This window comes from Ictalurus furcatus, chromosome 26 (assembly GCF_023375685.1).
Source record: "Ictalurus furcatus strain D&B chromosome 26, Billie_1.0, whole genome shotgun sequence".
Classification (NCBI taxonomy): domain Eukaryota; kingdom Metazoa; phylum Chordata; class Actinopteri; order Siluriformes; family Ictaluridae; genus Ictalurus; species Ictalurus furcatus.
Window position 1 is genome coordinate 19009399 of NC_071280.1, and position 27981 is coordinate 19037379.

Consider the following 27981-nt stretch of genomic DNA (forward strand, 5'->3'; position numbering starts at 1 on the left):
GCTAGTCTCTTAGGGTTTATTATATTTAGGGAGCATGTCGAGTATTTTCTTTTAGATTCATTAAAAATGCAAATCTTTTATCTTTCTTTGTCTGAGGTTTTTTCTCCAGTTCAGAAGGAGGGACAAATTTAGCAATAAAGGAAACGAAGGGGTGTGTTCACACATACAGTACATCGTCAGCACGTCTTACTCACACTCTCTTTCTCTCTCGCTCTTTTATTTAGTCGTAGTTTGGTTGCTGGACATGAGGGTCGAGAAGGCACAGTAAGATAACATTAAACTTTAATATTGTTTATTTACTAAATTTGCTCATTATATGTACATTTCCTGAACTGCATTAGTTAAAGCTGCATTAGTCACCACTCTAAAGGTTAAGTAGTTAGGTTCAACATTTGAATTATTTTTTTTTTACTACCTGAGCTGACACCATTCTTGAGATCATTTCCAAGCAGTGAGCTAGTCTTTTTATTTATGAAGGGCATTGGCTTACTTTGTAATTTAGATATAGATGATAAAAATACCTAATGTTTGTTGTATCACATTAATATACCACATAATTACATAAATAACCATAATACCTTCTAAATTATTTATTTTAAATTAAGATAAGACACAGGGCACACAGTGGCTTAGTGGTTAGCATGTTTGCCTCACACCTCCAGGGCTGAGGGTTCAATTCCTGCTGCTGCCGCCCTGTGTGTGCAGAGTTTGCATGTTCTCCCCGTGCTGCGGTGATTTCCTCCTGGTACTCTGGTTTCCCTCATTCCAAAGACCTGCATGGTAGGCTGATTGGCATGTCCAAAGTGTCCATATGAATGTGTATGATTGTGACCTGCGATGGATTGGCACCTTGTCCAGGATGTACTTCACCTTGTTCCTGATGCTCCCTGAGATGGGTTCCCCATTACCCTGTAGGATAAGTGGTATATAAAATGTCTGGAAGATAGAACATTTTAAACTTTGTGGTGCATGTGTTTGGTTATTTAGGGTGTTGTTTCACTTCCTGAGTTGGAAAGGCAGTGGGTTTACATTTGTTCACACACTGGCCTGTCGTGTTAAAATGTCCTGTACACAATGCATGCAACCAGTTTTTACTCTGGTGCAAACACAATCTTGCATTTACATATGTTGGTAAATATTAGTAAAGTTTTTAATCTTATTCAATGTTTGGTGTAGTTAATTTTCTTTTGTGTAAAACATCTGAGGTAATAAATGCACAAGCACGCAACACATTACACAAAAATGACTTTATCACACAACTCTCTGCTTCAGTGTAGAGTATTTTCTTTTAGATGAATTAAAAATGTGAATCTTTTATATTTCTTTGTCTGTTTTTTTTCTCACAAAAATTCAGAAGCAGGGACAAATACAGCAATAAAGAGGAAACAAAATGTGATCACACAAAGTACGTTGTCAGCATATCTTAACCACACACTCTTCCTCTCGCTCTTTTATTTAATTGTAGTTTGGTTGCTGGACTTGAGGGTCGAGAAAGCACAGTAAGAAAACATCCAAGTTTAATATTTTTTACTTACTAAATTTCCTCATTATATGTACATTTCCTGAACATAGAGAGGCTCAGTGTTGGGCTTTTCAGTGCAGTTGTACTTTATGGTGTTAAATTAGGAACTACGTGACATTTAGCAGCTTTTACTTATTGCTTATATGAAGGAACTCCACGTTGCATTAGCTGAACGCTGTGGGAAGTGCCCTCACGCATGACCGGTATCTGAAGCCTGTGTAACATCATGCCTATTTATAGGTCTGCCATGATCAGGTGACGTGGCAAGTAAGCACGTCGCGAGATATATAAACGAGACCTGTGAACCGCACCATCAGCCTTATTATCTTCAGCGAGACTGCATGTCGGTCGTTTGTGTAATGCTCACAAAAAGACTCTTCTTTTCCAAAAAAAAGGGAAAATCTCTTTTCTTTTCTGTCCCTTAAAAAAAAAGGGAGAAAAGTATGAGTGAGTGAGTTCAGGAAGTATGTTACGCTTTGCTCCCGTTTCATCACAGGGAGGACTGCACACTTTCTGTGTGAAGTGTCTAGGGTTGGAGCATGCCAGGGCAGCCCTTGAGAGGTCTGACTGTACGCATTGTGAACGCCTTTCATTAGGCAACTCAGCTTGCGACTCGCTCTCTTCTCGGAAGCCAAAGTGAGTTGGGTTTCAGAGCCTCGCAGATCTGGGCCAGCCGCTGCCGAGGCAGCCAGCGGTCTCAGGTCCAGGGGATCTCGTATGGATCTGAAGAGGAGCTGGAGATGAGTGCTGCTCTATCTCTTGCTCTTTCTTCCAGGTCCTTCAGACAGCCAGGGGAACCAGGCAGCCACAGTCGTGGCCTGCTAATAGGCCTGATCTGAGAATGGTCATAAAGGCTAAGCAGACAAAGAGGAGCGGTCCTGAGGGGCCGTGGAGGGACGTATCAGGGGACATGAGGTTGTTAGGGCAGTTAGCCCCCAGTGCTACTGTAGGGCCTCCCCTAGCCAAGGCTGTCCCAAGTTTTCAGTGTTCTGTAACAGGGGAACGAAAATCTGATGCTTTCCCTTCAATAGACTGTGGAAAAGTTAACGTCACTAAAAGACCATCTGGCAGCGTGATAACTACTGCCAAATGTGTCTCCATGGGATCTGTCTACCATAAAAAAGGTTACCGGGTCCAGTTCACCACAGTAGTCAGCACAGAGCAGAGCCCGACGTTAGCGCAGGAAGTAAGATCTCTCTTGGACAATGGGATCATAGAACATGTACCCTGTTCCCTAAGGGAAGGAGGTTTCTACAGCCATTATTTCCTGGTCCGCAAAAAAGATGGGAGTATGTGGCCAATTTTAGATATGCATCATCTGAACCATACTCTTCGGATATACAAGTTCAAGATGCTGACGCTCAAACTTATCATGCCACAGATTCAGTTTGAGGACTGGTTTGTGATGAGAGATTTAAATGGTGCATATTTCCACATAGAAATATCGTTCAGTCGAGATGCTGTTCTCGCCCCCACGAAGAGCTTGGGGCTCAGGCTGAACAACAGAAAAGTATGCGTTCTCCAGTGCAGTGAGCAACTTTTCAAGGGGTTATAAGGATTCTACTACGATGAGGGCATTTCTATCCTCAACATGCATAGGGTCAATCCTACTAACATTGAGCAAGATAAAGCTGGATCTTGGCATCCCTTCCAGTCTGTAAGAGAGACTGTTGGAGCTTATGGGCAGCCAACATCATACCATTGGGCCTATTGCACAGGAGACCGTTTCAGTGGTGGCAGAAAAGTTGGGGGTTTCGTCCGAGGACGAAACCTCTGAGAGTAATCTGTGTCACGCGGCAATACCTACGTGCTCTGAGAATTTGGAAGTGTCCCCAGTTTCTAGCCTTGGGTCACACTCTAGGGCTGTTTCCTTATCGCAAGACGGTAATGACAGACACCTCCCTCATGGGCTGGGGCGCAGTCTTAGATGGCTGTCCAGCTCAGGGTTTCTGGAGAGGCCCTCATATGGAGTGGCATATAAATTTTTGTCTCGTGGTGTGAGAAACATCAGCTAGACCCAGCGAACTGCACAATAGCTACAGTCCTGGAGTTCTTACAAGGACGTTTCTCAGTGGGGTTGGCTCCTCCTACAATCAGGGTCTACGTGGCTGCCATTTTGGCCAGCAATGCCCCTATTGATGGAGCCTCTGTGGGGCAATATCCTCTAAATTTGAGGGTTATTTGAGCCCTTAGATTCAGCCTCTGAGAGGCTTCTGACTCTAAAGGAAGCTCTTCTGCTGGCCCTGACATCCCTCAAGCAAGTAGGAGAGCTCTCTGTTGCTCTTTCCTGCCTTGACTTTACCTATGGATTAGCCAAGGCCATACTGTATCCTAGGCCGGATTATATTCCTAAAGTGCCTACATCTGCTGCCCAGCCAGTAGTGTTGCAGGCTTTCTGCCCTCCTCTGTTCCTCATACCGGAACAAGAGAAATTGCACTGACTAGGTCCAGTAAAGGATCTCTGTACTTACGTCCATCACTCCGGCCACTGGTGTAAGTAAGAGCAGCTGCTGGTCGGTTTGGGTGGTGACAGTAGAGGTGACTCTGTGTTGAAGCAGTGCATCCCTAATTGGATAGTGGAAGCAACCTCTGTCGCTTATGAGGTGCACAGTCTCGCTACGCATCTGGGCATAAGGGCTCATTCCATGGGGGGGGCCGCCTCTTTGAAGGCTTTGTCCAAAGGGGTATCCTTACAGGATGTGTGTGCTGTGGCGGGGTGGTCTACGCCCCACATATTCATTCGATTTTACAGCCTGTATATACATTCCGGCCCGGACTCGAGTGTCTAGCAGTGACCCTCGGGCTCGGATCTTTTTGAAAAGGCCATACCCTCAGTATGACGGAGTGGGTATTCTCGTTCCCACAGTGTTCCGCTAATGCAAGCTTGACTTTCCTTTGATAGGGAAAGTCTGAGTTACACATGTAACCCTGTTCCCTGAGAAGGGAACGAGACATTGCGTAGCTTTGAAAAGTGTAGCTTTTCACTTCAGATAATAAGGCTGATTCACAGGTGTCTTTTATATATCACGTGACGTGCTTATTTGTCACGTTACCTGATCACAGCAGGCCTATAAATAGGCATGATGTTACACAAGCTTCAGATACCGGTTATGCACGAGGGCACTTCCCATAGTGTTCAGCTAATGCAACGTCTCGTTCCTTTCTCAGGGAACAGGGTTACATTTCATGAAAAATTATGTCTGAGATAATTGTGGCTTTTTGTGTATTTTTATACTAATTTTAAACTCTTCTTGAATATTTAAAATGGCAAAACCTCGCAATTTTTCCTATAAATATTTTTTATGTTTCCTTATTTTCAATGATAAATGCTTATTTTTAAAGTTAACTAAGCAATATGAGCAAGAATGCTGTTCTACTGAATATCGGCTGTGATTCAGCCGCAGGCACGAGGCCACAGATAAACAGCACGACTGCTAGTGTGACTATTAATAAGAAATTAATATGAAGTAACTGACCTGAGACAAAATATGGCCAAATATTTTGGTTATTTTTACTCTGTCAATGGAAACACTGTAGGTGACAATGAAGTGTATTAATATAAACCTGTGATGTGCAGCTGCACTACTGTCAGAGCTGTTGTTATAGAAAATTAATCAACACCTTCTGACCAATCACAATCCAGAAATCAACAGCACTGTGGTATAAAAAATAAATAATCCCTCAGCTAATGAAAGACTTCTGATGGATGCTGTGATAATTGTATGTCATCACATAAAAGGGGTTTAACAGCTCAGTAGATTGTTTGTTGTTTTTGTGACTTATTATAAGTAGTTGTTTTTTGTTATTTTAAGAGAGAGAGAGAGAGAAGCTTTCCAGCGTTGATATCCCTCCAAATGGCTTCTCCACTTCATCTGGTCTTTCTGTTCATGATCTCAGGTGAGTCACACATTAACATCATCACGGCTACACACCCCAGAGACAATAAATACAAGTAGAACCACCAGTATATGTAGATTTTTGTTATAATTTCAATATTATAAATATAATATAACACTGCTCCTCACTTGAGCTGATATTGTGTGAGTAAAATGGACTTAAGTTCAAGGTCAGAATCACGTTTAACTAAGACACGCCTCTGTTTCTGAAAAACTCCGCCCCCGTACATAACTCTCACATAACGTCTGAATAGTGTTTAAGTCTGTAGTTAAATCTGAGGTCTGAATACAGATATATGTCTGTGTGTGTGTGTGTGTGTGTGTGTGTGTTTGCGTGTGTGTGCGTGTGTAAATCAGTGACACCGCATATAAAGAAGTGTAAAACAGATGTAAGTGAAGACTGAATAGTAGTGCATGCTGTTAAATTTTAATTCCACATTACGAGTCCTGAGTTCAGAACACACCGCTATGTCCAGATCCTGCACACAATTTTCTTCCAGTGGTAAAGAATTGTTTTTATTTCTCCAACCCGGAGTTCCAGAGGAGAGAAGTGAAGCTGTAAGATAACTCAGTGTTTTATGGGGCTCAGGATAATGACCTCTAATCACCTCTTTCATGTGTCATGTTTCAGGAGCTCTTGGGAATAAATGGAGTGTGACATACAGTCAGTTAAATCACTGTGCTTTAAATGGATCTACAGTGTTTATGAACGTCACGTACACACACCCAACACATCTTACAGTGACGAACGGCTTTTGGGTAATAAACCCAATTGACTGGATAGAGCCGACTGATCTGCGTAATGAACCAGGTTACTCAGGCAGAGTGGAGTATTTAGGAGAGGAACAGAAACACTTCTCCCTCAGACTGAGTGACGTGAAGAAAACAGATGAACTCAAGTACTTTGTCAGAATCATAACAAATGAAGAAAAAGAAAGATGGCTGGGTCATCCTGGAGTCATACTCACTGTTACACGTAAATAAAATCATCTTATTTTCTACACCTATCACATATATTTTGAGGAAGAAGCAGCAGCCTTTATTTGTCACATATACATTACAGCACAGTGGACTTCTTTTCTGCACATATCCCAGCTTGTTAGGAAGTTGGGGTAAAAGCAGAGGGTCAGCAATGATATGGTGCCCCTGGAGCAGAGAGGGTTAAGGGCCTTGCTCAAAGGCCCAACAGGGGCAGCTTGGTGGTGTTGGGACTTGATCCCCCAACCTATGGATCAGTAACCCAGAGCCTTAAGCATTGAGCCACCACTTTTTTATACGTCACATACAGTATACAGTATACACATACTATATTAATGCGATTAAAAAATGCTGTATAAAAATGTATGTTTAATTATAAATTGAGTATAATATCAGTAAAAAATTATATGATGTGCTGAAAACTTCAAACCACAATGTGAAGGAGGATCAGAGTACACATGTTAGCGTAAAACTTTACTGTGAGAATTTCAAGTCAGTTTAAATTTCTATAAGACGATAATTTATCAAGATAAACTTTTTTTATTGCTACTTACTGAATTCAGGTTTTTTATTATTATTTGTATTTATTCTTACAATCGAATACCTACCATTTGGTTGTATTAATAAATGACATTATTTGTGTGAAATTATTTTATTTGCCAAGACTTTTCCGTAGTTAGTACATTCTAAAACTCCAAATCTCATATTCCAACACAAAATTGACCATTCACTATTATTATCTCACACACACACACACACACACACACACACACAGAGATTTAGTAAGTCAGAGTCTGAATGTTATTTATTTATTTAACAACTTTTCAGGTTTATTTATTGTTACGATTTGACAGTAGATATACTGTTAGGATTTGTGAAGAGATGGTTGCTATGTTAGGAAAAGAGAAAAAGATAGTACACAAAAAGACAGAGCCCTCGATATGCTACACACTTCCCGCACCAAGTGTTTCCAAGAGTTACACAATAGAGACAATGGTTTAACTACTGATTGGCTAGGCAGAAGGGAATATTTGCTTAAAACAAAAGGAATAGCAATGTAAGACAGGAACAACTCCATATATGGTTTTCAGGAAGTCATAGGAATATGAGCTGTTATTGAGGAAGGTATGTAAATGCATGCAAATGGTACTCGGAGAGACAAAGGAATGCCCAAATGGTGAGGGGCTTCGTCTGTACCTGTACCTGGTTGGGAAGAGTTAAAGGTGTAGATTGTTCACTGAAGCAGATTTAATGTTTCTCTCATTGTTCAGCTAGGGCTGGCCAGTACCCCTCTGTCCCCACCCCTGGATTTGCCAGTGCTTGAAGCAAATGGAAATTCTCTAAATTGACCTGAAATGACCTTTAGAGAATACAAAAAAAAGTCTCCCTGCAATGTTCTGGGACGGTTCGTTTTTGGTTACGAAAAAAAAAATGAACCTAGAGAGAACGTTCCTAATATGTTTTTATTTGATTGCCAAAAAATAACCAAACGGGAAACATAAGCATTCTTACAAAATTGACTTGAACAACGGGTGCTTGGGAGAAAAAAACGACTAGTCTCCAGAGTTGAAAAGGTTACTAACACTGAATATAAAACTGAAATGATTATCATTAGATAGAAAAACACTTTGAGAGAGCAGAGTTTAAAAGTAGACACTTTACTGTCTTCAGGACAGCTTTCCTGATTGAATGTTTCTCTCGGTGTGTAAGATCTTCAGGTGATCGCTCCTGCAGAAGTGACAGAGGGACAATCAGTCGTTCTGACCTGTAAAACCACCTGCAGTCTGACTGATCCAACATTCATCTGGTACAAAAACAGACGTGATTTAACCACAAACACCCCCAAGAGCAATGAACTCCACCTGCAGCCGGTCAGCAGTGAGGATGCAGGCAGTTATAGCTGTGCTGTAAGAGGATATGAACATCTCCCCTCTCCTGATCAAACCCTCAGAGTCAGATGTGAGCTTTATTTACCTTCTTATATATTTTATAACTCAATAGATCATAAATCTCTTCATATTTACAGAAATGAAGGAAAATGTACTGAAAACGTAATGACCTTGAAGTGCCTTCACTGTCATTGTAGGACATAAAAATGTTTATTATATTAGCATATAATTAAAAAAGAAACACACACACACACACACACACACACACACACACACACACACACACACAGGTGCTAATAACTTTAAGCATTTAGGAATAATAAATCTATACAGAATTGGATGTTGACCATGTGAAGGGAAAATGCGAGCACACACAGGCATGATAACAAGAAGGTGTCCCAGAATTATTACAGTATAAAAAGATTCTCAGATTTATGACTCTATTGTGCAGTGAAGTGGGTTTTATATTCATTAGGAGCCAGACATAATGTTAAATAAAAGCTGAGATGAGCTGAAAATTATATTCAAGAGCTGAGGAAAGAAAAATTTACACTGCTCATGGCCTTGAACTGCTTTCATCATTCTTATCATGGAACTCTCTAGATCCTCCAAAGAACGTCTCAGTGTCCATCAGCTCCTCTGGTGAAGTAGTGGAGGGCAGTTCAGTGACTCTGACCTGCAGCAGTGATGCTAACCCACCTGTGAAGATCTACACCTGGTTTAAGGGGACGACATCAGTAGGAAAAGAAAAGACCTACACCATCTCCAAGATCAGATCTGAGGACAGTGGAGAGTACAAGTGCAAGTGCAGTAATGAAGTCGGACATCAGTACTCCATCAGTGTAACTCTGAATGTTCTGTGTAAGTTAAAGCTGAAAATCTCCTCACAGTTAAGAAGATATAAAACTCTCATAGATTTACTTTAAACTTTCACTTTCCTACCCATTTAAGATCCTCCAAAGAACGTCTCAGTGTCCATCAGCTCCTATGGTGAAATAGTGGAGGGCAGTTCAGTGACTCTGACCTGCAGCAGTGATGCTAACCCACCTGTGGAGAACTACACCTGGTTTAAGGGGACAACATCAGTAGGAAAAGAAAAGACCTACAACATCTCCAAGATCAGATCTGAGGACAGTGGAGAGTACAAGTGCAACTGCAGTAATGAAGTCGGACATCAGGACTCCATCAGTGTAACTCTGAATGTTCTGTGTAAGTTAAAGCTGAAGATCTCCTTACAGTTAATAAGATTAAAAAAACTATCATAGAAACAAGTTTCACTTTCCTGCCCATTTTAGATCCTCCAAAGAACGTCTCAGTGTCCATCAGCTCCTCTGGTGAAATAGTGGAGGGCAGTTCAGTGACTCTGACCTGCAGCAGTGATGCTAACCCACCTGTGGAGATCTACACCTGGTTTAAGGTGAATGAATCATCACCTGTAGGATCTGGACAGAGTTACGGAGCACTACAGAGTGGACAGTACTACTGCGAGGCTCAGAATCAACACGGCTCTGAGAGATCAGCTGCAGTGTCCGTCACTTTAAACAGTAAGAGCGATGATGTAAATCTATAAATCAGAATCACACTGATAAATATTTAACACTGATTCATTATCACATCATCGTCCACACAGGGTTTCAGAGCTTAGGTGTGTACGCAGGTGTTGGGGCTGTTGTGTTTGTGTGTGTTTGTCTCGTCATCACCTTCCTGTTTATCAGGTAAGAAAATACAAGAATTTGTATTTCTTTGTGCTGATAAATTCATCACTAATTCCTCTGAAGAAGCTCACGATGGATGAATATTTGACTTTGTGTGAGCAGAAGCAGGAGACAGAAGAAAAAGGCAGATGAAGGTGACTCTCAGGTGAGTTATTACAGAAATGTCCATCAGTTGGCTGCTTTGTTCATAATAAACTCTCACTGTAAAGATCTTCAGCAGAACCTGCTCACGTTCTCCACCCCTCCTCTCCGCAGAACGTCGGGCCGAGCGCTAAAGACGACACGTACGCAGCTCTCGACCTCGCGGGCCGGACATCTGATGATGTGTATCACACACTTGCAGTAAGTGTTTACTGAAAAACACAGTTCCTTGTAGTATGTTTGATGATGATGGTCTAACCGAATGATGATGTATTTTATTGTTGGAAATCTGTGTTCTATTAAATCCAGATTTATGCAGTGAGAGCTGTTTTCTAAGGTTTTGATTTTACTTTGGAGTCACACACCTGATTGGTCAAATTCAACAAGGCGTGGCCTCTTTCTTTTTTCACAGATTTCTCATCCCAGGCCTCCTGCTGACACGCCCACTTCCTCTGACTAAAGAGCAGTGAGTTTTATCTTTCAAACCCCAAACCACCATTAGATTCGAGTAATGTGATAATATTATTCTTTTAATCTGAAGATGTGAGAGCTACAATACACAGCTGTAACTCCAACAGTAATTTTAGATTTATTTCCTAATCAGTAATATTAATAAACGTAAATCAGAGAGTGTGTGATGATGACTGATGTAAATAAATGTTAGTAACGTGTTCTGCTTTAACACACAGTTCTGATGTTTCTGTGTGTTGTTTCTTTGAGGAACATGATGAATGAAATGAGTCCTGAAACAGCTGATGAATAGAGAGAGCTCCTCACTGAAGTGGAGAAACTGAATCGCTCCTTTACACCAGCGACATCAGCATCTTACAGCCATTTAAAGCAGCTTTAATCATTTTATAGCAGTGTGTGAAGTACTTTTTCTACTGCCAGCAGGTTAGGACTGTTCCAGTCAGCTGTAGAGTTTTCACTCATTAGTTATCGCTTCTTTATTGTGAATATTGTAACGGAATAAAGGGATTGAAGCTCAACTGAAGTCCAGAATGGAAATATATTTAGCAGAGAATGTGTATTTAGTGAGAAATAAAACTAATTATGTTTTAACTTTCTCAGAACTGTACGCTGTAGGTCAGTGTTATAGATTTAAGCAGCTAATGTGTCAGTGCTGATTGATCTAAAGTAATTACTGCTATAAACTCATTTAAAGTAGTGAAGTGATGTTTTATTTACTGTTGATGGTGTGAGTGGCCATGTTGGTCTGATGTCATGTACTGAACTCGGGGTTGAGGAGACCTTCCTGACCTTCTGAGTAGGAATTCTGAGTTGAGGGGCCGTTTTCTTTGGTTTTTTTACGAGTTATGAGCTTTATTCAAACACAGCATGAGGTCCTGATTGTCAGCCAGTGATCCTGGAATAGACTTCTGATTCACTGTGACTCTGACCAGGATAAAGCTCTTGTATATATCGCAGTAGAGCTACTTTAACTAGCCAAAGCTGTTCATATACATCCTTGTTTCATTTTGTCTCACTCCAAATAAATAGATAAAACATATTATTCCACTTTTTATGTGAACTGTTCATGTCGCTGTTCAAGTCAAATATCATAACAGTACTGTTACTTCCTAAAATAATCTACTCTGAGTAGAGTAAAAATACTCCTGCTGCTCCTCCTACTAATTTTACAAAGTAAAATAAACGTTAATAAGCAATAAACATAAATAATCTCTGTGTGATCTGCTGCATGTTTATAGTGCTCAGTCATAGAGAGAATCTCCATGTTACAGCGGCTCGATCACACTTAAATGAAGGTTTGGGTAAGTAATTACAGATCTGAATCATGTGTGTTACACTGCTGTTGTGCTCCAGGAATAAATTCATCTTTGCACATGAACAGTTGAGATGTTTAAAACAGTTACACATGATGTCCAAAGAGGGCTGATTTTACAGCTCTGATCTTCAGTCTGCAATCTGATGCTTTAGAAGAAATGTATTTGGATTAAAGATCCTGTCTGGAATTTCATTGGTCTTTAAACTGGATTTAAGTTAGGATCTGGAGTTTATAAAAAAAAAAAAGAGTCCTATTTATTTATCCAACCTGTGAATGACAGATAAAAGATTAGTTCTGATAATTATTGTAGGGAACTTAGCCAGCAGGGCACAGAGCACAGACACACAGGAGGCCGTTTCAGTGTCTCTCGTGGAGAAAATCTTTATACACCAACAGGTTGTGAGAGGGTGTGGGTGTGCATGTGTGCGTGTGTGTCGAAATGGGGGTGTGAAGTGAAGTGTTTCGTAGCAGCGGGGTTGCCTAGGGCGTGCTGGGGGTTTCCCGAGTAAAGTTCCACTTTTGTTGCCAGCGGTTTAGACATTAATGGCTGTGTGTTGAGTTATTTTGAGGGGACGGCAAATTTACACTGTTACACAAGCTGTACACTCACTACTTTACATTGTAGCAAAGTGTCATTTCTTCAGTGTTGTCACATGAAAAAATATAATCAAATATTTACAAAAATGTGAGAGGTGTACTCACTTTTGTGAGATACTGTATATGACACTTACATGTGTTTAGTCTTTCCCTCTTTTTCTCATACACAAATACATCCTCATTATACATTGCTTTTCACTACAAATCGGGCAATTGAACAAGGCCTTAACCCTCTCTGCTCCAGGGGCACCGTATCATGGCTGACTCTCCGCTCTGACCTCAACTTCTTAACAAGCTGGGATATGCGAAGAAATGCATTTCACTGTGCTGTAACGTATACGTGACAAATAAAGGCTTCTTCTTCTTCTTCTTCTACTTCTTCAATAACAACATGCACGCTCCCGATAAGTTTAATCACAACATCTTTATTATTTATCTATATTTTTTATCTTACATTCAATGTATGCCTTTTTCTGTTTAATTACTAAAAACAGGATTGAATTGTGAGATTAGTGTTTAGGTGTTTAGAAAAGTAGCTGCCCCATGACTGCCCCATGTGGCAGTGCAGTGTTACTGCACTACAGGACAATTCAACACTCTCTCTTACTGTTAAAATAAATGTTAAAGAGGACAGGAAAACATACTGTGCTATCCATATTATAAATACACTATGTGTTCGTATCCTACCGTGTGTTATAGCTCTTTATTTAAAGTTGAACAGACAGTTTTAAACATTGTGTACTGTGTGTTTGATGGTTTGGGGTGATGCTGACTGTGCTGTGTTTCACTTACTCGGTTGCTGAGGCAGTGGATTCATCTGAACCTCCTCCCTTTCTGTTTACACATATGGACTGAAGTGATAAAAACACCCCAAGTACAATGCATACACTGTTTACTCTCATGCTGACACCATGCTAACTTTTTTTAAGGCTTAAACAACTCCAGGGAAGCGCTATCAGATGCTAAGAGGTCTCCTTTCTCAGCCTAATTCAAGGTTCAGAGAGCTTCTTCAGTTCTTCATAGTTGTGTAATGTTGAGATGGGCTTCGAGAGGGTAAAGTGTAAATCAGAAAATAAATAAATAAATAAATCTCTTTCTTTCTCTTTCTTTGTCTGGAGTATTTTCTCCATTTCAGAAGAACTGGCTACTTCAGAAAAATTATGAAATAAAATTGTGTGTTTATGCAAAACAATATCAATACGTCTTAACCCCCACACACACTTTCTCTCAAGCTTTGTTTTATTCCCTGTTTGGCCGTTGGACTTGGAGAGTCGAGTACACAAGGTAAGAAAAAAGTTGAAAGTTTTTAGTTACTAAATTCACTCATTAGTCTAATATCTACATTTCCTGAACATAGACTCATAGGCTCAGTGTACATTTTATTTTCAATGCACTTTGTCATTTCTTTTGCTAACTCTGCTATATTCAGAAACTTTTACTGATCACCTATCGGCGCTGGGAAATATTGAGATATGATTTCAATACTGTGACTAATTATATCTGAGATATTGTGGTGTTGGTAGTAAAAATACAGCTTTCTGTTGAAGTGATTAAGTGATTCGGGGGAAAAAGGAAACAATATGATGTGTTTATACAAAACATCAGCAACACATCTTCACCACACACTCTTCCTCTCACGCTTTTCTTTATTCGCCATTGGGCCATTGCACATGAATGAGTTTGAATACGCACTCTGCGGGTACGTTAAATACTGAAATGTTTGTACAGAATACTTGTCATAAATTTGTAAAAATGTTTGCAGATCTGTCTCTGAAATGTCCGCTGATCCTGTCTGTTTGTGCACAACCACATTCATTTATATAATTAACCACCCCCAAATAACCACATATGGCAAACCACTTACATTTATTGTCCTTGCGATGGTGTTAAAATCCTTCATTATTGTTGTTTTTTTCCGCTACAACGTTTGGAAAAGTAAATCACTGCAGCGTGACTGATATGAATACATGTGTTTTGTTGGCCTCTCTAAAAGTAGGGTGAGTTGCTGAGATTCCTGCACAAGCTGTGCAGCTATGCATCTAAATCACTCTTATGATGCACCTTCTGTATGATTTTACTTTACATTTCATCTGTCACCTGCATCGTGTCCACCAAAGTCAGTAGTTCCTCTGTCCGTTATGTTGATGTGATTACGTGCGATCGAGCTCGTCATAATCAGTTTAGAGTAATTACACTTTCCTACCACTAGGGGTTTCTGGTCAGGAGGTCAGTTCGAAATGTACTGTACAGACATCCTCATGCACAAGAATAACGTACACATGCAAGGTTTAAAATGATGATAGTTTAAAGACCGCTGGTTTGTAAAATGTGCATGACTTTTGTATTCTATTTAACGCGTGTTTTGAAAATCTCTCCTTCAAATATCAGATTCTGATAGGTAAATTATGACAATTCAATTAATATGCAAATTAGCGCACGACAGTTAGTGAATTCATGCACAGGTTTTTCATGTGTCGCTTGTGAATGTTCGACTATTTTTAAAATTAATTTAAATTTCTGTAAAGAGTGGTCCTCATATTACTACTATGAAAACGAAAAATTTCTCAAATGTCCAATCATTATTTGTATATTGAAATCTCACAGAGTGCTATATTCATATTTGATGACTTACTGTAAGTCTAAACGTTCACCATTTACACCTTTCCTTTGGTAGGTCTTTAGACGTCGTTTCAAGATCTCCAGTGACTCAGCTGTTCGGACATCATGGGGAAGTTCATTGCACCACCTCGGTGCCAGAACAGAGAAGAGTCTTGATGCATGTCTTCCTTGTACCCTGAGAGACCGTGGCACCAGTCTAGTGGTGCTAGAGTTTCGGAGGGAGTGTAGTGCAGTGCGGGGTGTGATAAGTGCTTTGAGGTAAGTGGGTGCTGGTCCACCAGAGTTTTAAATCTGATGCGGGCAGCTACAGGAAGCGAGTGGAGGGAGCGTAGCAATTTGGGTGGTGTGGGAGAATTTAGGAAGGTTGAAAACAAGTCGAACAGCTGCATTCTGGATCAGTTGCAGAAGTCGAATGGCACTCAGAGTCAGACCTGCCAGGAGTGAGTTGCAGTAGTCCAGTCTCGAAATGACAAGAGACTGAACCAGCACCTGAGTGTCCTGTATGGATAGGAATGCATGAATCCTTCCGATGTTGTAAAGGAGAAATCAACATGAGCATGTCCAATTAACAATGTGAGAGGAAAAGGACAGTTGATTGTCCATGGTTACCCCAAGGTTGCATGCAGTAACCGAATGTGGGATCAGAGCGTTGTCCAGGGAGATCACAAGATCCTGACATAGTGATGAATCACCTGGGATGTTTTGCTGGGATTAAGCTTCAGCTGATGATCTGCAATCCATGATGAGATGTCTGCCAGATGTGCTGAGATCTGAGCAGAAACAAGGGGATCTGAGGGAGGGAACGAGAGGATGAGTTGATTTGTGAATCAGGACAATGTAAAGAGACAGTTTTGAACACTGATCTATTTAATATACTCAATAATTGATTTTTGTTCAATTTTAACAAAAAAAAAAAAAAAATCCATACTGCAGTTTTAAGTATTACAGCATTATAATTACAGTACAACATTTGCATATAGTAAACAGTAGTATAATACTCATTATAGCATTATAGTATTACATTTAGTATTACAGTATAATATTTACTATTGTAGTATTTTATTCAGCATTATAGTATTATCTTCAATATTACTGCCTTATATTCAGTATTATCTCCACTCACGGATATTTCTAGATATAATCTTCTCTGTAACTGCAGTGTTTGTGTTTTCAGTGTCGAGTGTGTTCGTCTTCAAATATCTTCTCACGCGACACACTCACAGTCTTGTTCACAAAGATCTGCCCCCAGGATGTACGGCGGCCGCCAGAGTACATTTCAGCTAGAGTTAGCATTAGCAAGCATTAGCAGTAGTAAAGATTAGCATTAGCATTAGATCATTTTCAAGCAATGAGCTAGGCTGTTCATTTATGAAGGGCATTGGCTTACTTCTTAATTTAGATATAGACGATAAAAATACCACATGCTTGTTGTATCACATTAGGGAGGATAGAAAGTCTCATAATAAGATCAAATATACCACACAATTAGATAAATATCCATAAGACCTTATTTCAAATTAAGACAAAGTTTAAAACATTGTAGTGCCTGTGTTTGGTGGTTTGGGGTGTTGTTTCACTTCCTGAGGTGGAAAGGCAGTAGGTTCATTTGTTCACACATTGGACTGATGTGTTAAAATGTCCAGTACAAAGTGCATGCACACTTTTTACTCTGGTGCAAACACAGTCTTGCTGGTGCATTGAGACCTTTGTGAAAATCGTAATTAAGCCTAAAGTTTTGAGGCTTAATTAATAAAAAAAATAATAAAAGGTCTGGTATTAATTAATTTTCTTTTGTGTAAAACACCTGAGGTAATAAATGCACAAACACGCAACACATTACACAAAAATGACTTTATCATACTCGAGGTGAAAACTCTCTGCTTCAGTGCTAGTCTCTTAGGGTTTATTATATTTAGGGAGCATGTCGAGTATTTTCTTTTAGATTCATTAAAAATGCAAATCTTTTATCTTTCTTTGTCTGTGTTTTTTTCTCCAGTTCAGAAGGAGGGACAAATTTAGCAATAAAGAGGAAACGAAGGGGTGTGTTCACACATACAGTACATCGTCAGCACGTCTTACTCACACTCTCTTTCTCTCACGCTTTCATTTAGTCGTAGTTTGGTTGCTGGACATGAGGGTCGAGAAGGCACCGTAAGATAACATTAAACTTTAATATTTTTATTTACTAAATTTCCTCATTATATGTACATTTCCTGAACATGGAGAGGCTCAGTGTTGGGTTTTCAGTGCGGTTGTACTTTGTGGTGTTAAATTGGGAACTACGTGACATTTAGCCGTTTTTACTGATTGTTTATCTGTACTGGGAATTATGGATATACAGTATAATACTGATTTCATGATGAATTATATCTGAGATAATTGTTGCTTTTTGTGTATTTTTATAACAATTTCAAACTCGGAACATTAAAAAAATATTGAAAATTTTAAATGGCAAATATTAAAAATGTTTTTTTTTTTTCTCCTCATGTTCAATGTTAAATGCTTATTTTTAAAGTCAGATTCACATTTATTCATTTAGCAGACGCTTTTATCCAAAGCGACTTAGAAATGAGGAAATACAAGCAAAGTAATATATCAAGCAGAGAACAATACAAGTAGTGCTACTGTACAAGATTGATAATTGAGTTCTAGAGAAGCAGAGTGCGCAGAGTAGAGGTGTAAGAGCTAGGGTAGTTTTATTTATGTATTTATTTTTAGGATAATGTGGGGTTGGCATTTTAGGGGTTAGTTAGGTGTTCATGGAAGAGGTGGGTCTTTACCTGTTTTTTGAAGATGGTGAGAGATTCTGAGGTTCGGATTGAGGTTGGAAGTTCATTCCACTACTGAGGCACAGTTAATTTGAAGGTTCTGGAAAAGGACCTTGAGCCACGCTGAGTATTTACTACTAAGTGTCAGTCGTTGATTGATCGCAGATTGCGTGAGGGAACGTAAGCCTTCAGGAGAGTGTTGAGGTAGGGGGTGCTGTTCCAGACAAGGTCTTGTAGGTGAGCATCAAGGCCTTGAATTTGATGCGGGCGGCTACAGGAAGCCAGTGGAGGGAGATGAAGAGGGGTGTGACATGGGTTATTTTGGTCTGGGTGAAGATGAGGCGCGCTGCTGCATTCTGAATCATCGGAAGAGGTCTGATGGAGCTGGCCGGGAGGCCCGAGAGTAGTGAGTTGCAGTAGTCCAGTTTTGATATGACAAGAGCCTGGACTAGTATCTGTGTAGCCTGTTCGGTGAGGTAGGGTCTGATTTTCTTGATGTTATACAGAATGAACCTACAGGACCGTGTAATTGTTGAAATGTGCTCTCTAAAGGTCAAGCTGTCATAAAAAGTCACCCCAAGGTTCCTGGCCGTCCTGGTTGGCTTGAGTGTGGTTGAGCCGAGCTGTACGGTGAGGTTGTGGTTGACTGAGGGACAGGCTGGGATGAAGAGAAGCTCAGATTTTGCCAAGCTGATCTTAAGGTGGTGTTCCCTCATCCAGTTTGAGATTTCAGACAGGCAAGCAGAGATTCATGTAGTGACAGATGGATCTTCAGGCTGGAAGGACGAATAGAGCCGCGTGTCAACAGCATAGCAATGATACGAGAAGCCATGAAACTTCTCACAGGCCCCAGAGATTTAGTATTAATAGAAAAGAGCAGTGGACCCAGAACTGACCCCTGAGGAACCCCAGCTGTGAGTTGTAGAGTTTCAGAAATACCTCCCCTCCACAATACCTTGAAGGATATATCACATCAACACTCACATTTTGGTCATGTGACCCACCTCTATTGTCATGTTTCTGAGTCCTCATACAGGAGTAATGTTATCTTATATAGTACTTTTATCTTATATATTATTTTCCTGCTTTAACACACTCAGGTCTGCTTTATTAATTATCTGCTGAGTTGAATCAGGTGTGTTGGGAAAAGGGAAAACACTGACATTAGTAGAGCAGGAGTACTCCAGGAGCAGAGAGGAGAAAGGCTGATTATGTAGCTGCAGCTGTTGGTGGTACTGTGATGATGGAGTGTGGAAGGCCATCGGGGCCAATACATGTAGCTCTATTCATTTATCAGATGTGTTTCATACAGCTAGAGTTTCAGTTCAGTTTGTCTTCTATATACTTGGTCTTTCCTTTCTTAGTTTCTGATGAAATCTTCTGCTGTTTAATTGAGTTTATTGGTGACAATATTGAAACTTATGAACCAGCGAGACAGAGAATCGGTTATCACTGCTGTTTGTCCCACTAGTGCACGCTCTATTTACACTTGAAATATTTACTTAGCTTCATGCACAATAATAAATTTACATAATTATTCTGTTTTTACCCGATTCTTTACCTTAACTGACAGAACTGCACCTTTCTGTATTAAAACATCCTGGTTTGTAAAATATGCGTGATTTTTGTATTTTATTTAACTTTAGACATCTTTCCAGAAAATCTCTCTTTCAAGTATCAGATTCTGCTGTGCAAATAATGACACTTCTATGAATATGCAAATTACTGCATAATAATGAAGCAATGTTTTAAGCATGTGTTAGCTTCTCTGAGTAGATTTGATAACAGTGACTTCATGTACAGGTTTTCATTTGTGGCTTGTGAATGTTTGATTATTGTGAATAATTAAAACCTCTATAAAAAGTTCAGTCATGACAACTCTCTGAATGAGATTCTCAGCTGTTATTGATAGAAATGGAGTGTGTAAGTAGGTTTAGTCTTGTAGACCAGATCTGCTATGCTGCTGCTGCTGAGCGAGTATGAATACGTGCTCTGACAGACGTGCACAGACCGATGATACAGATCTGACTGACAAAACTTGTGTACTGCTGCTGCTCCGATGAGCCATAGGACTCGAGTGTGTACTAGCTATGTGTGCCTGGGCCTGCTTTGCTGAATGGCTTAACTCTACTGAACTATGTGTGGGTACTATATCTAATGGCCTAGTTGGCTATGTGTGCCTGGACCGGGAGCCCAGAACTTATTTAACTGTGATTTAGAGTCTATGTGTTCCCTGCTGATGTCTGGATTTAAACTAAGCAGGCGTCCAGATGTTGAGGTTAGTGCATGTTGTAGTGAGTGAAGGGCAGTGGAACGGATAATCGAATGGTGACTGTGGGATCGCTAGACAGAGATATGGATTTGTGCTCCTTGAATGTGAAAAAACCCAGTACCACCTGGCAGGTCATTACATTGCTAAATAGTGTGGAATTCATTAGGGTGTTGTTTTTTTTCAGTGATAATCAGTATTTAACAGGTATCCGAAGGCATTTAACACATTTTATCAGCCGTTATGTGCATTTATCCTTGTTTATCAGCCATTATTAGCATTTACCAGCACTTATCGGAAATGATCGATGTTTGACAGGCATTATCAGCGTTTACCATCATTTATAGGACTTCATCAGCATTTACCAGCATTTATTAGCCATTATCAGTGTTTATTAGCATTCACTGTCATTTATCGGCCTTTTACCAGCCTTGATCAGCCATTAGAAGGTTTGCCGGTGTTTACCAATGTTTATCAGCCTTTGCCTTTATCAGCGTTTACCAGTGTTTACTGGCCATTATTGGCATTATCTGCATTTCTTAACAGCATTTACCAGTGTTTACCATTGCTTATCATCCTTAATCGGCGTTCATCGGCCATTATCTGTGTTTACCAACATTTTCAGCCATTACCCAGTACCCTTGTCCTGGTACTCATCTTCCTCTCCCTCGTATAGGCATTTTCCTTACTTTCTTTGTGTTGCTCTATATTGTACCTTTTCCACACAAGGTCAGCCCAAAGAGGCCCTTTTTTACTGTGTACCATATGGTCATGCGATTGAAAGAACCTCAACACCTGAGTGTGTTTCCTAGATGGGGATCAGCCGTAATTGATCTATTTGCATAAGTTCAATCAGCTGTTTCTCAGTTGAAATGGAATAAAATACAGGGATATATATATATATATATATATATATATATATATATATATATATATATATATATACACATATATATATATATATATATATATATATATATATATATATATATATATATATGTGTGTGTGTGTGTGTGTGTGTGTGTGTGTGTGTGTGTGTGTTTCAGTTCACAATATGAACAGCTGTTCACTTTGACTTTAGCCTAGAGGTTAGGTTTAGAGCGTGATGTTATCTGTTCTGACATACAGTGTGAAGGCATGTGTAAATTTGACAGTAAAGTTCCATTGTTTTGCTCTTGGTTTAGTTTGTGTGTAAAAGAAGTTCAAGCATTTAACATTTGTGTTAACTGTATGCATTTTGTGTCAAAACAACCAGAAATGTGTTAATTGTATAGCCTACACAGACAGATGTTGTGCTAACTGTGTTAACAGTTTAGGAAAATTGTTAAAAGTATTGAAAAAATTGTCATAGCAATCATAAAAAAAACTCACTAATGACAGACTTAGCCAGTGTTTACCAGCCATTACCAGTGTTTACCAGCCATTATCAGTGTTTATCCACCACTATCTGCATTTTATCAGACTATGTAAGCATTTATCAGCATTTATCATGTTTATCAGCCATAATCGGTGCTTAAGTGTGTTTACAGCCTTGTGAGCGTTCATCAGCCAATATAACTGATTTGCAGTGATAGTGTTTAGAAGGCGTTATGGGTTTTTTTCAGGCCATTAGCAAAGCCTTCTAGCCATTATTGGTGTTTACAGCCCATTATCAGCGTTTACTGGCCATTATTGTATTTATCAGCATTCATCAGTGTCTGTCTGCGTTAACTGACGTTACCCGCATATGTCTGTGTATACCGGTGTTTGTCAGTGTCCACGAGCATATATAATTGATTGTTAGTGTTTACCAGTGTTTACCGTGTTTATGAGCATTTGTAATTGATTGTTAGTGTTTACCGGTGTTTACTGTGTTTATGAGCATTTGTAATTGATTGTTAGTGTTTACCAGTGTTTACCGTGTTTATGAGCATTTGTAATTGATTGTCAGTGTTTGCCGGGCTAGGATGCAAAAGCTCGTAGTGCATGCAGGCCATAGCTGGCGAGTTAGTCGGGATAATAAAGGGTGATGTAGACGGAGAAGTGTGGCTGCTCTGCTGGGGTTGAGCCAATCTGCACACAGAAAGAGTTTTATTACAATATTATATGATTATTATGTAAGAAGTGAAACAGTGTGTGTGTGTGTCTGTGTGTGTGTGTGTGTGTGTGTGTGTGTGTGTGTGTGTGTGTGAAATACTGATGTGATTAAAGTTATTGTTAAACCCATGAAGTTGAATGTTTTCTTATAACAGCACGTCCCCGCTGTTTATTCCTTTTATACCACAACAATCTGCCATTAATTAATATTTTTCTAAAAGAATGATGTCATACTTTTTATCTGTTTATTGTTCCATTTAATGTTGTATGTAATGTAAAGTATAAACTCCTCTGTCCTGAAGATATCAGGACACAAACTTACAGCTTTACCTCTAACTGTTACAAAGCGCTGACACTGGAGACTCCTTCCATAAACGTTAAATAAACATCTCCTTACAGAAAACTTCACCGCATTAACAATTACTCACATTCCTTAATCTGTTCATGTGGAGCGTCCACTGTACGAGTCCCTGTGAATGAGCTGTTACTATAGAAACGATAACGTATTAGAACGAGTGTATTAATATAAACCTGTGATGTGCAGCTGCACTACTGTCAGAGCCGCTGTTATAGAAAATTAATCGACACCTTCTGACCAATCACAATCCAGAATCCAGAATTCAGCAGCGCTGTGGTATAAAATAAATAACCCCTCAGCTAATGAAAGACTTCTGATGGATGCTGTGATAATTGTATTTCATCACATAATAATTTCTCTAAAGAAAAGGAGGTTTAACAGCTCAGTAGATTGTATGATGTTGTGACTTATTATAAATACATTTTATATATTTTGTTTCTATAGAATCTTTCCAGTAATGATGTTCCTCAAAATGGCTTCTCCACTTCATCTGGTCTTTCTGTTCATGATCTCAGGTGAGTCACACATTAACATCATCACGACTACACACTCCAGAGACAAAAAATACAAGTAGAACCACCAGTATATTTAGATTTTTGTTATATTTTCAACATTATAAAAATAATATAACACTGCTCCTCACTTGAGCTGATATTGTACGAATCATGGTCTGATAGTGGTAGGGTTCGAATCCTTGGTGAAAGAGCAGTTTAAATATTAGTGGGCTTCCTGAAGCTTTGAAACCTTGATGAATCTTCTGTTTCGAATCATTGATTCTGAACACATATCAAACCATCCAAGTCACGTGATTTCAGCAAACGAGGCTTCATTACGTCATTACTGTTTCAGAATGTTACGAAATGTTGATGGTTCGCCTCTAGGGGGTGCTGATCTCCAGGTGAACCAATGAACACTGTTTAATATATAATAATATATAATAAGTCTTGGCCAGTAGCGCTCTGGATTTTCTGTCTGGTTGTTCAGAACAAATATTATCTTACATTATATTATATTACATTAGCTTATATCACTTTGTATATTGTTCTACATGCACTAGATTTATTATTATTTCCACATTTCTATCCATTTAAATAGCGGGCAGTGCTCGGTACTGGTTTTCCATCTTGTACTGAGCCAAACCCCGTGACGGTAAAGAATTGTTTTTATTTCTCCAACCCGGAGTTCCAGAGGAGAGAAGTGAAGCTGTAAGATAACTCAGTGTTTTATGGGGCTCAGGATAATGACCTCTAATCACCTCTTTCATGTGTCATGTTTCAGGAGCTCTTGGGAATGAATGGAAAGTGACATACATCAAAACAAAACTCTGTGCTTTAAAAGGATCTACAGTGTTTATGAACGTCACGTACACACACCCAACACGTCTTACAGTGAAGAACAGGTTTTGGTTAATAAACTCAGTTCAGGGTAAAGAACCGACTGATCTGCGTAATGATTCAGGTTACTCAGGCAGAGTGGAGTATTCAGGAGATGAACAGAAACACTTCTCCCTCAGACTGAGTGACGTGAAGAAAACAGATGAACAGAAGTACTGGTTCAGAATCATAACAAATGAAGAAAAAGAAAGATACCAGGGTGAACCTGGAGTTACGCTCACTGTTACAGGTAAATAAAATCATCTTATTTTCTACATCTATCACTCTGAACATAATCTCTCTTTAGATACAGGAGAGTCAGAGCTTTGTACCGGATTAATGAAGATCTCTAACATGTTCTTTATAAATTAAATTGAACAATAGGTGCTTGTGGTAAAAGCGACTAGTCTCCAGAGTTGAGAAGGTTATTAACACTGAATATAAAACTGAAATGATTATCATTAGATAGAAAAACACTTTGAGAGAGCAGAGTTCAACAGTAGACACTTTACTGTCTTCAGGACAGCTTTCCTGATTGAATGTTTCTCTCGGTGTGTAAGATCTTCAGGTGATCGCTCCTGCAGAAGTGACAGAGGGACAATCAGCCATTCTGACCTGTAAAACCACCTGCAGTCTGACTGATCCAACATTCATCTGGTACAAAAACAGACGTGATTTAACCACAAACACCCCCAAGAGCAATGAACTCCACCTGCAGCCGGTCAGCAGTGAGGATGCAGGCAGTTATAGCTGTGCTGTAAGAGGATATGAACATCTCCCCTCTCCTGCTCAAACCCTCAGAGTCAGATGTGAGCTTTATTTACCTTCTTATATATTTTATAACTCAATAGATCATAAATCTCTTCATATTTACAGAAATGAAGGGAAATGTACTGAAAACGTAATGACCTTGAGGTGCCTTCAGTGTCATTGTAGGACATAAAAATGTTTATTATATTAGCATATAATTAAAAAAGAAACACACACACACACACACACACACACATACACACACACAGGTGCTAATAACTTTAAGCATTTAGGAATAATAAATCTATACAGAATTGGATGTTGACCATGTGAAGGGAAAATGCGAGCACATACAGGCATGATAACAAGAAGGTGTCCCAGAATTATTACAGTATAAAAAGATTCTCAGATTTATGACTCTATTGTGCAGTGAAGTGGGTTTTATATTCATTAGGAGCCAGACATAATGTTAAATAAAAGCACTGAGATGAGTTGAAAATTATATTCAAGAGCTGATGAAAGAAAAATTTACACTGCTTCTGGCCTTGAACTGCTTTCATCATTCTCATCATGGAACTCTCTAGATCCTCCAAAGAACGTCTCAGTGTCCATCAGCTCCTCTGGTGAAATAGTGGAGGGCAGTTCAGTGACTCTGACCTGCAGCAGTGATGCTAACCCACCAGTGGAGAACTACACCTGGTTTAAGGGGACGACATCAGTAGGAAAAGAAAAGACCTACACCATCTCCAAGATCAGATCTGAGGACAGTGGAGAGTACAAGTGCAAGTGCAGTAATGAAGTCGGACATCAGGACTCCATCAGTGTAACTCTGAATGTTCTGTGTAAGTTAAAGCTGAAGATCTCCGCACAGCCAATAAGAGATAAAACTCATAGATTTAATTTAAAGTCTCACTTTCCTACTTATTGTAGATCCTCCAAAGAACGTCTCAGTGTCCATCAGCTCCTCTGGTGAAAAAGTGGCGGGCAGTTCAGTGACTCTGACCTGCAGCAGTGATGCTAACCCACCTGTGGAGAACTACACCTGGTTTAAGGTGAATGAATCATCACCTGTAGGATCTGGACAGAGTTACGGAGCACTACAGAGTGGACAGTACTACTGCGAGGCTCCGAATCAACACGGCTCTGAGAGATCAGCTGCAGTGTCCGTCACTTTAAACAGTAAGAGCGATGATGTAAATCTATAAATCAGAATCACACTGATAAATATTTAACACTGATTCATTATCACATCATCGTCCACACAGGGTTTCAGAGCTTAGGTGTGTACGCAACTGTTGGGGCTGTTGTGTTTGGGTGTGTTTGTCTCATCATCACCTTCCTGTTTATCAGGTAAGAACATACAATAATTTGTATTTCTTTGTGCTGATAAATTCATCACTAATTCCTCTGAAGAAGCTCACGATGGATGAATATTTGACTTTGTGTGAGCAGAAGCAGGAGACAGAAGAAAAAGGCAGATGACGGTGACTATCAGGTGAGTTATTACAGAAATGTCCATCAGTTGGCTGCTTTGTTCATAATAAACTCTCACTGTAAAGATCTTCAGCAGAACCTGCTCACGTTCTCCACCCCTCCTCTCCGCAGAACGTCGGGCCGAGCGCTAAAGACGACACGTACGCAGCTCTCGACCTCGCGGGCCGGACATCTGATGATGTGTATCACACACTTGCAGTAAGTGTTTACTCAAAAACACAGTTCCTTGTAGTATGTTTGATGATGATGGTCTAACCGAATGATGATGTATTTTATTGTTGGAAATCTGTGTTCTATTAAATCCAGATTTATGCAGTGAGAGCTGTTTTCTCAGGTTTTGATTTTACTTTGGAGTCACACACCTGATTGGTCAAATTCAACAAGGCGTGGCCTCTTTCTTTTTTCACAGATTTCTCATCCCAGTCCTCCTGCTGACACGCCCACTTCCTCTGACTAAAGAGCAGTGAGTTTTATCTTTTAAACCCCAAACCACCATTAGATTCGAGTAATGTGATAATATTATTCTTTTAATCTGAAGATGTGAGAGCTACAATACACAGCTGTAACTCCAACAGTAATTTTAGATTTATTTCCTAATCAGTAATATTAATAAACGTAAATCAGAGAGTGTGTGATGATGACTGATGTAAATAAATGTTAGTAACGTGTTCTGCTTTAACACACAGTTCTGATGTTTCTGTGTGTTGTTTCTTTGAGGAACATGATGAATGAAATGAGTCCTGAAACAGCTGATGAATAGAGAGAGCTCCTCACTGAAGTGGAGAAACTGAATCGCTCCTTTACACCAGCGACATCAGCATCTTACAGCCATTTAAAGCAGCTTTAATCATTTTATAGCAGTGTGTGAAGTACTTTTTCTACTGCCAGAAGGTTAGGACTGTTCCAGTCAGCTGTAGAGTTTTCACTCATTAGTTATCGCTTCTTTATTGTGAATATTGTAACTGAATAAAGGGATTGAAGCTCAACTGAAGTCCAGAATGTAAATATATTTAGCAGAGAATGTGTATTTAGTGAGAAATAAAACTAATTATGTTTTAACTTTCTCAGAACTGTACGCTGTAGGTCAGTGTTATAGATTTAAGCAGCTAATGTGTCAGTGCTGATTGATCTAAAGTAATTACTGCTATAAACTCATTTAAAGTAGTGAAGTGATGTTTTATTTACTGTTGATGGTGTGAGTGGCCATGTTGGTCTGATGTCATGTACTGAACTCGGGGGTGAGGAGACCTTCCTGACCTTCTGAGTAGGAATTCTGAGTTGAGGGGCCGTTTTCTTTGGTTGTTTTACGAGTTATGAGCTTTATTCAAACACAGCATGAGCTCCTGATTGTCAGCCAGTGATCCTGGAATAGACTCCTGATTCACTGTGACTCTGACCAGGATAAAGCTCTTGTATATATCGCAGTAGAGCTACTTTAACTAGCCAAAGCTGTTCATATACATCCTTGTTTCATTTTGTCTCACTCCAAATAAAAAGATAAAACATATTATTCCACTTTTTATGTGAACTGTTCATGTCGCTGTTCAAGTCAAATATCATAACAGTACTGTTACTTCCCAAAATAATCTACTCTGAGTAGAGTAAAAATACTCCTGCTGCTCCTCCTACTAATTTTACAAAGTAAAATAAACGTTAATAAGCAATAAACATAAATAATCTCTGTGTGATCTGCTGCATGTTTATAGTGCTCAGTCATAGAGAGAATCTCCATGTTACAGCGGCTCGATC

General features: G+C 39.5%; 1 protein-coding gene across 1 annotated transcript; it reads left to right on the top strand.

Moving 5' to 3' along the window:
• LOC128601840 (uncharacterized) lies at positions 1-27902 on the top strand. The gene is made up of 24 exons (XM_053615236.1): positions 1-264; positions 1466-1499; positions 5335-5419; positions 6050-6394; positions 8107-8355; positions 8889-9146; positions 9237-9494; positions 9581-9829; positions 9916-10000; positions 10103-10145; positions 10256-10342; positions 10554-10599; positions 16318-16412; positions 17095-17294; positions 23060-23130; positions 23894-24238; positions 24549-24797; positions 25323-25580; positions 25669-25917; positions 26004-26088; positions 26191-26233; positions 26306-26430; positions 26642-26695; positions 26950-27902. The coding sequence occupies exons 1-24, from the start codon at positions 245-247 to the stop codon at positions 26990-26992; spliced, it is 3576 nt and encodes a 1191-aa protein (XP_053471211.1). The 5' UTR covers positions 1-244; the 3' UTR covers positions 26993-27902.
• The last annotated feature ends 79 nt before the right edge of the window (positions 27903-27981 follow it).

Bases quoted from the DNA above. Each gene is read 5' to 3' on its own strand.
- LOC128601840 (XM_053615236.1), top strand. From the start codon at position 245: ATGAGGGTCGAGAAGGCACA. The intron at 17,295-23,059 runs GTAAGATAACAT...TTGTTTCTATAG, and splicing joins ATGAGGGTCGAGAAGGCACC to AATCTTTCCAGTAATGATGT. The intron at 26,431-26,641 runs GTAAGTGTTTAC...CTTTTTTCACAG, and splicing joins ATGTGTATCACACACTTGCA to ATTTCTCATCCCAGTCCTCC.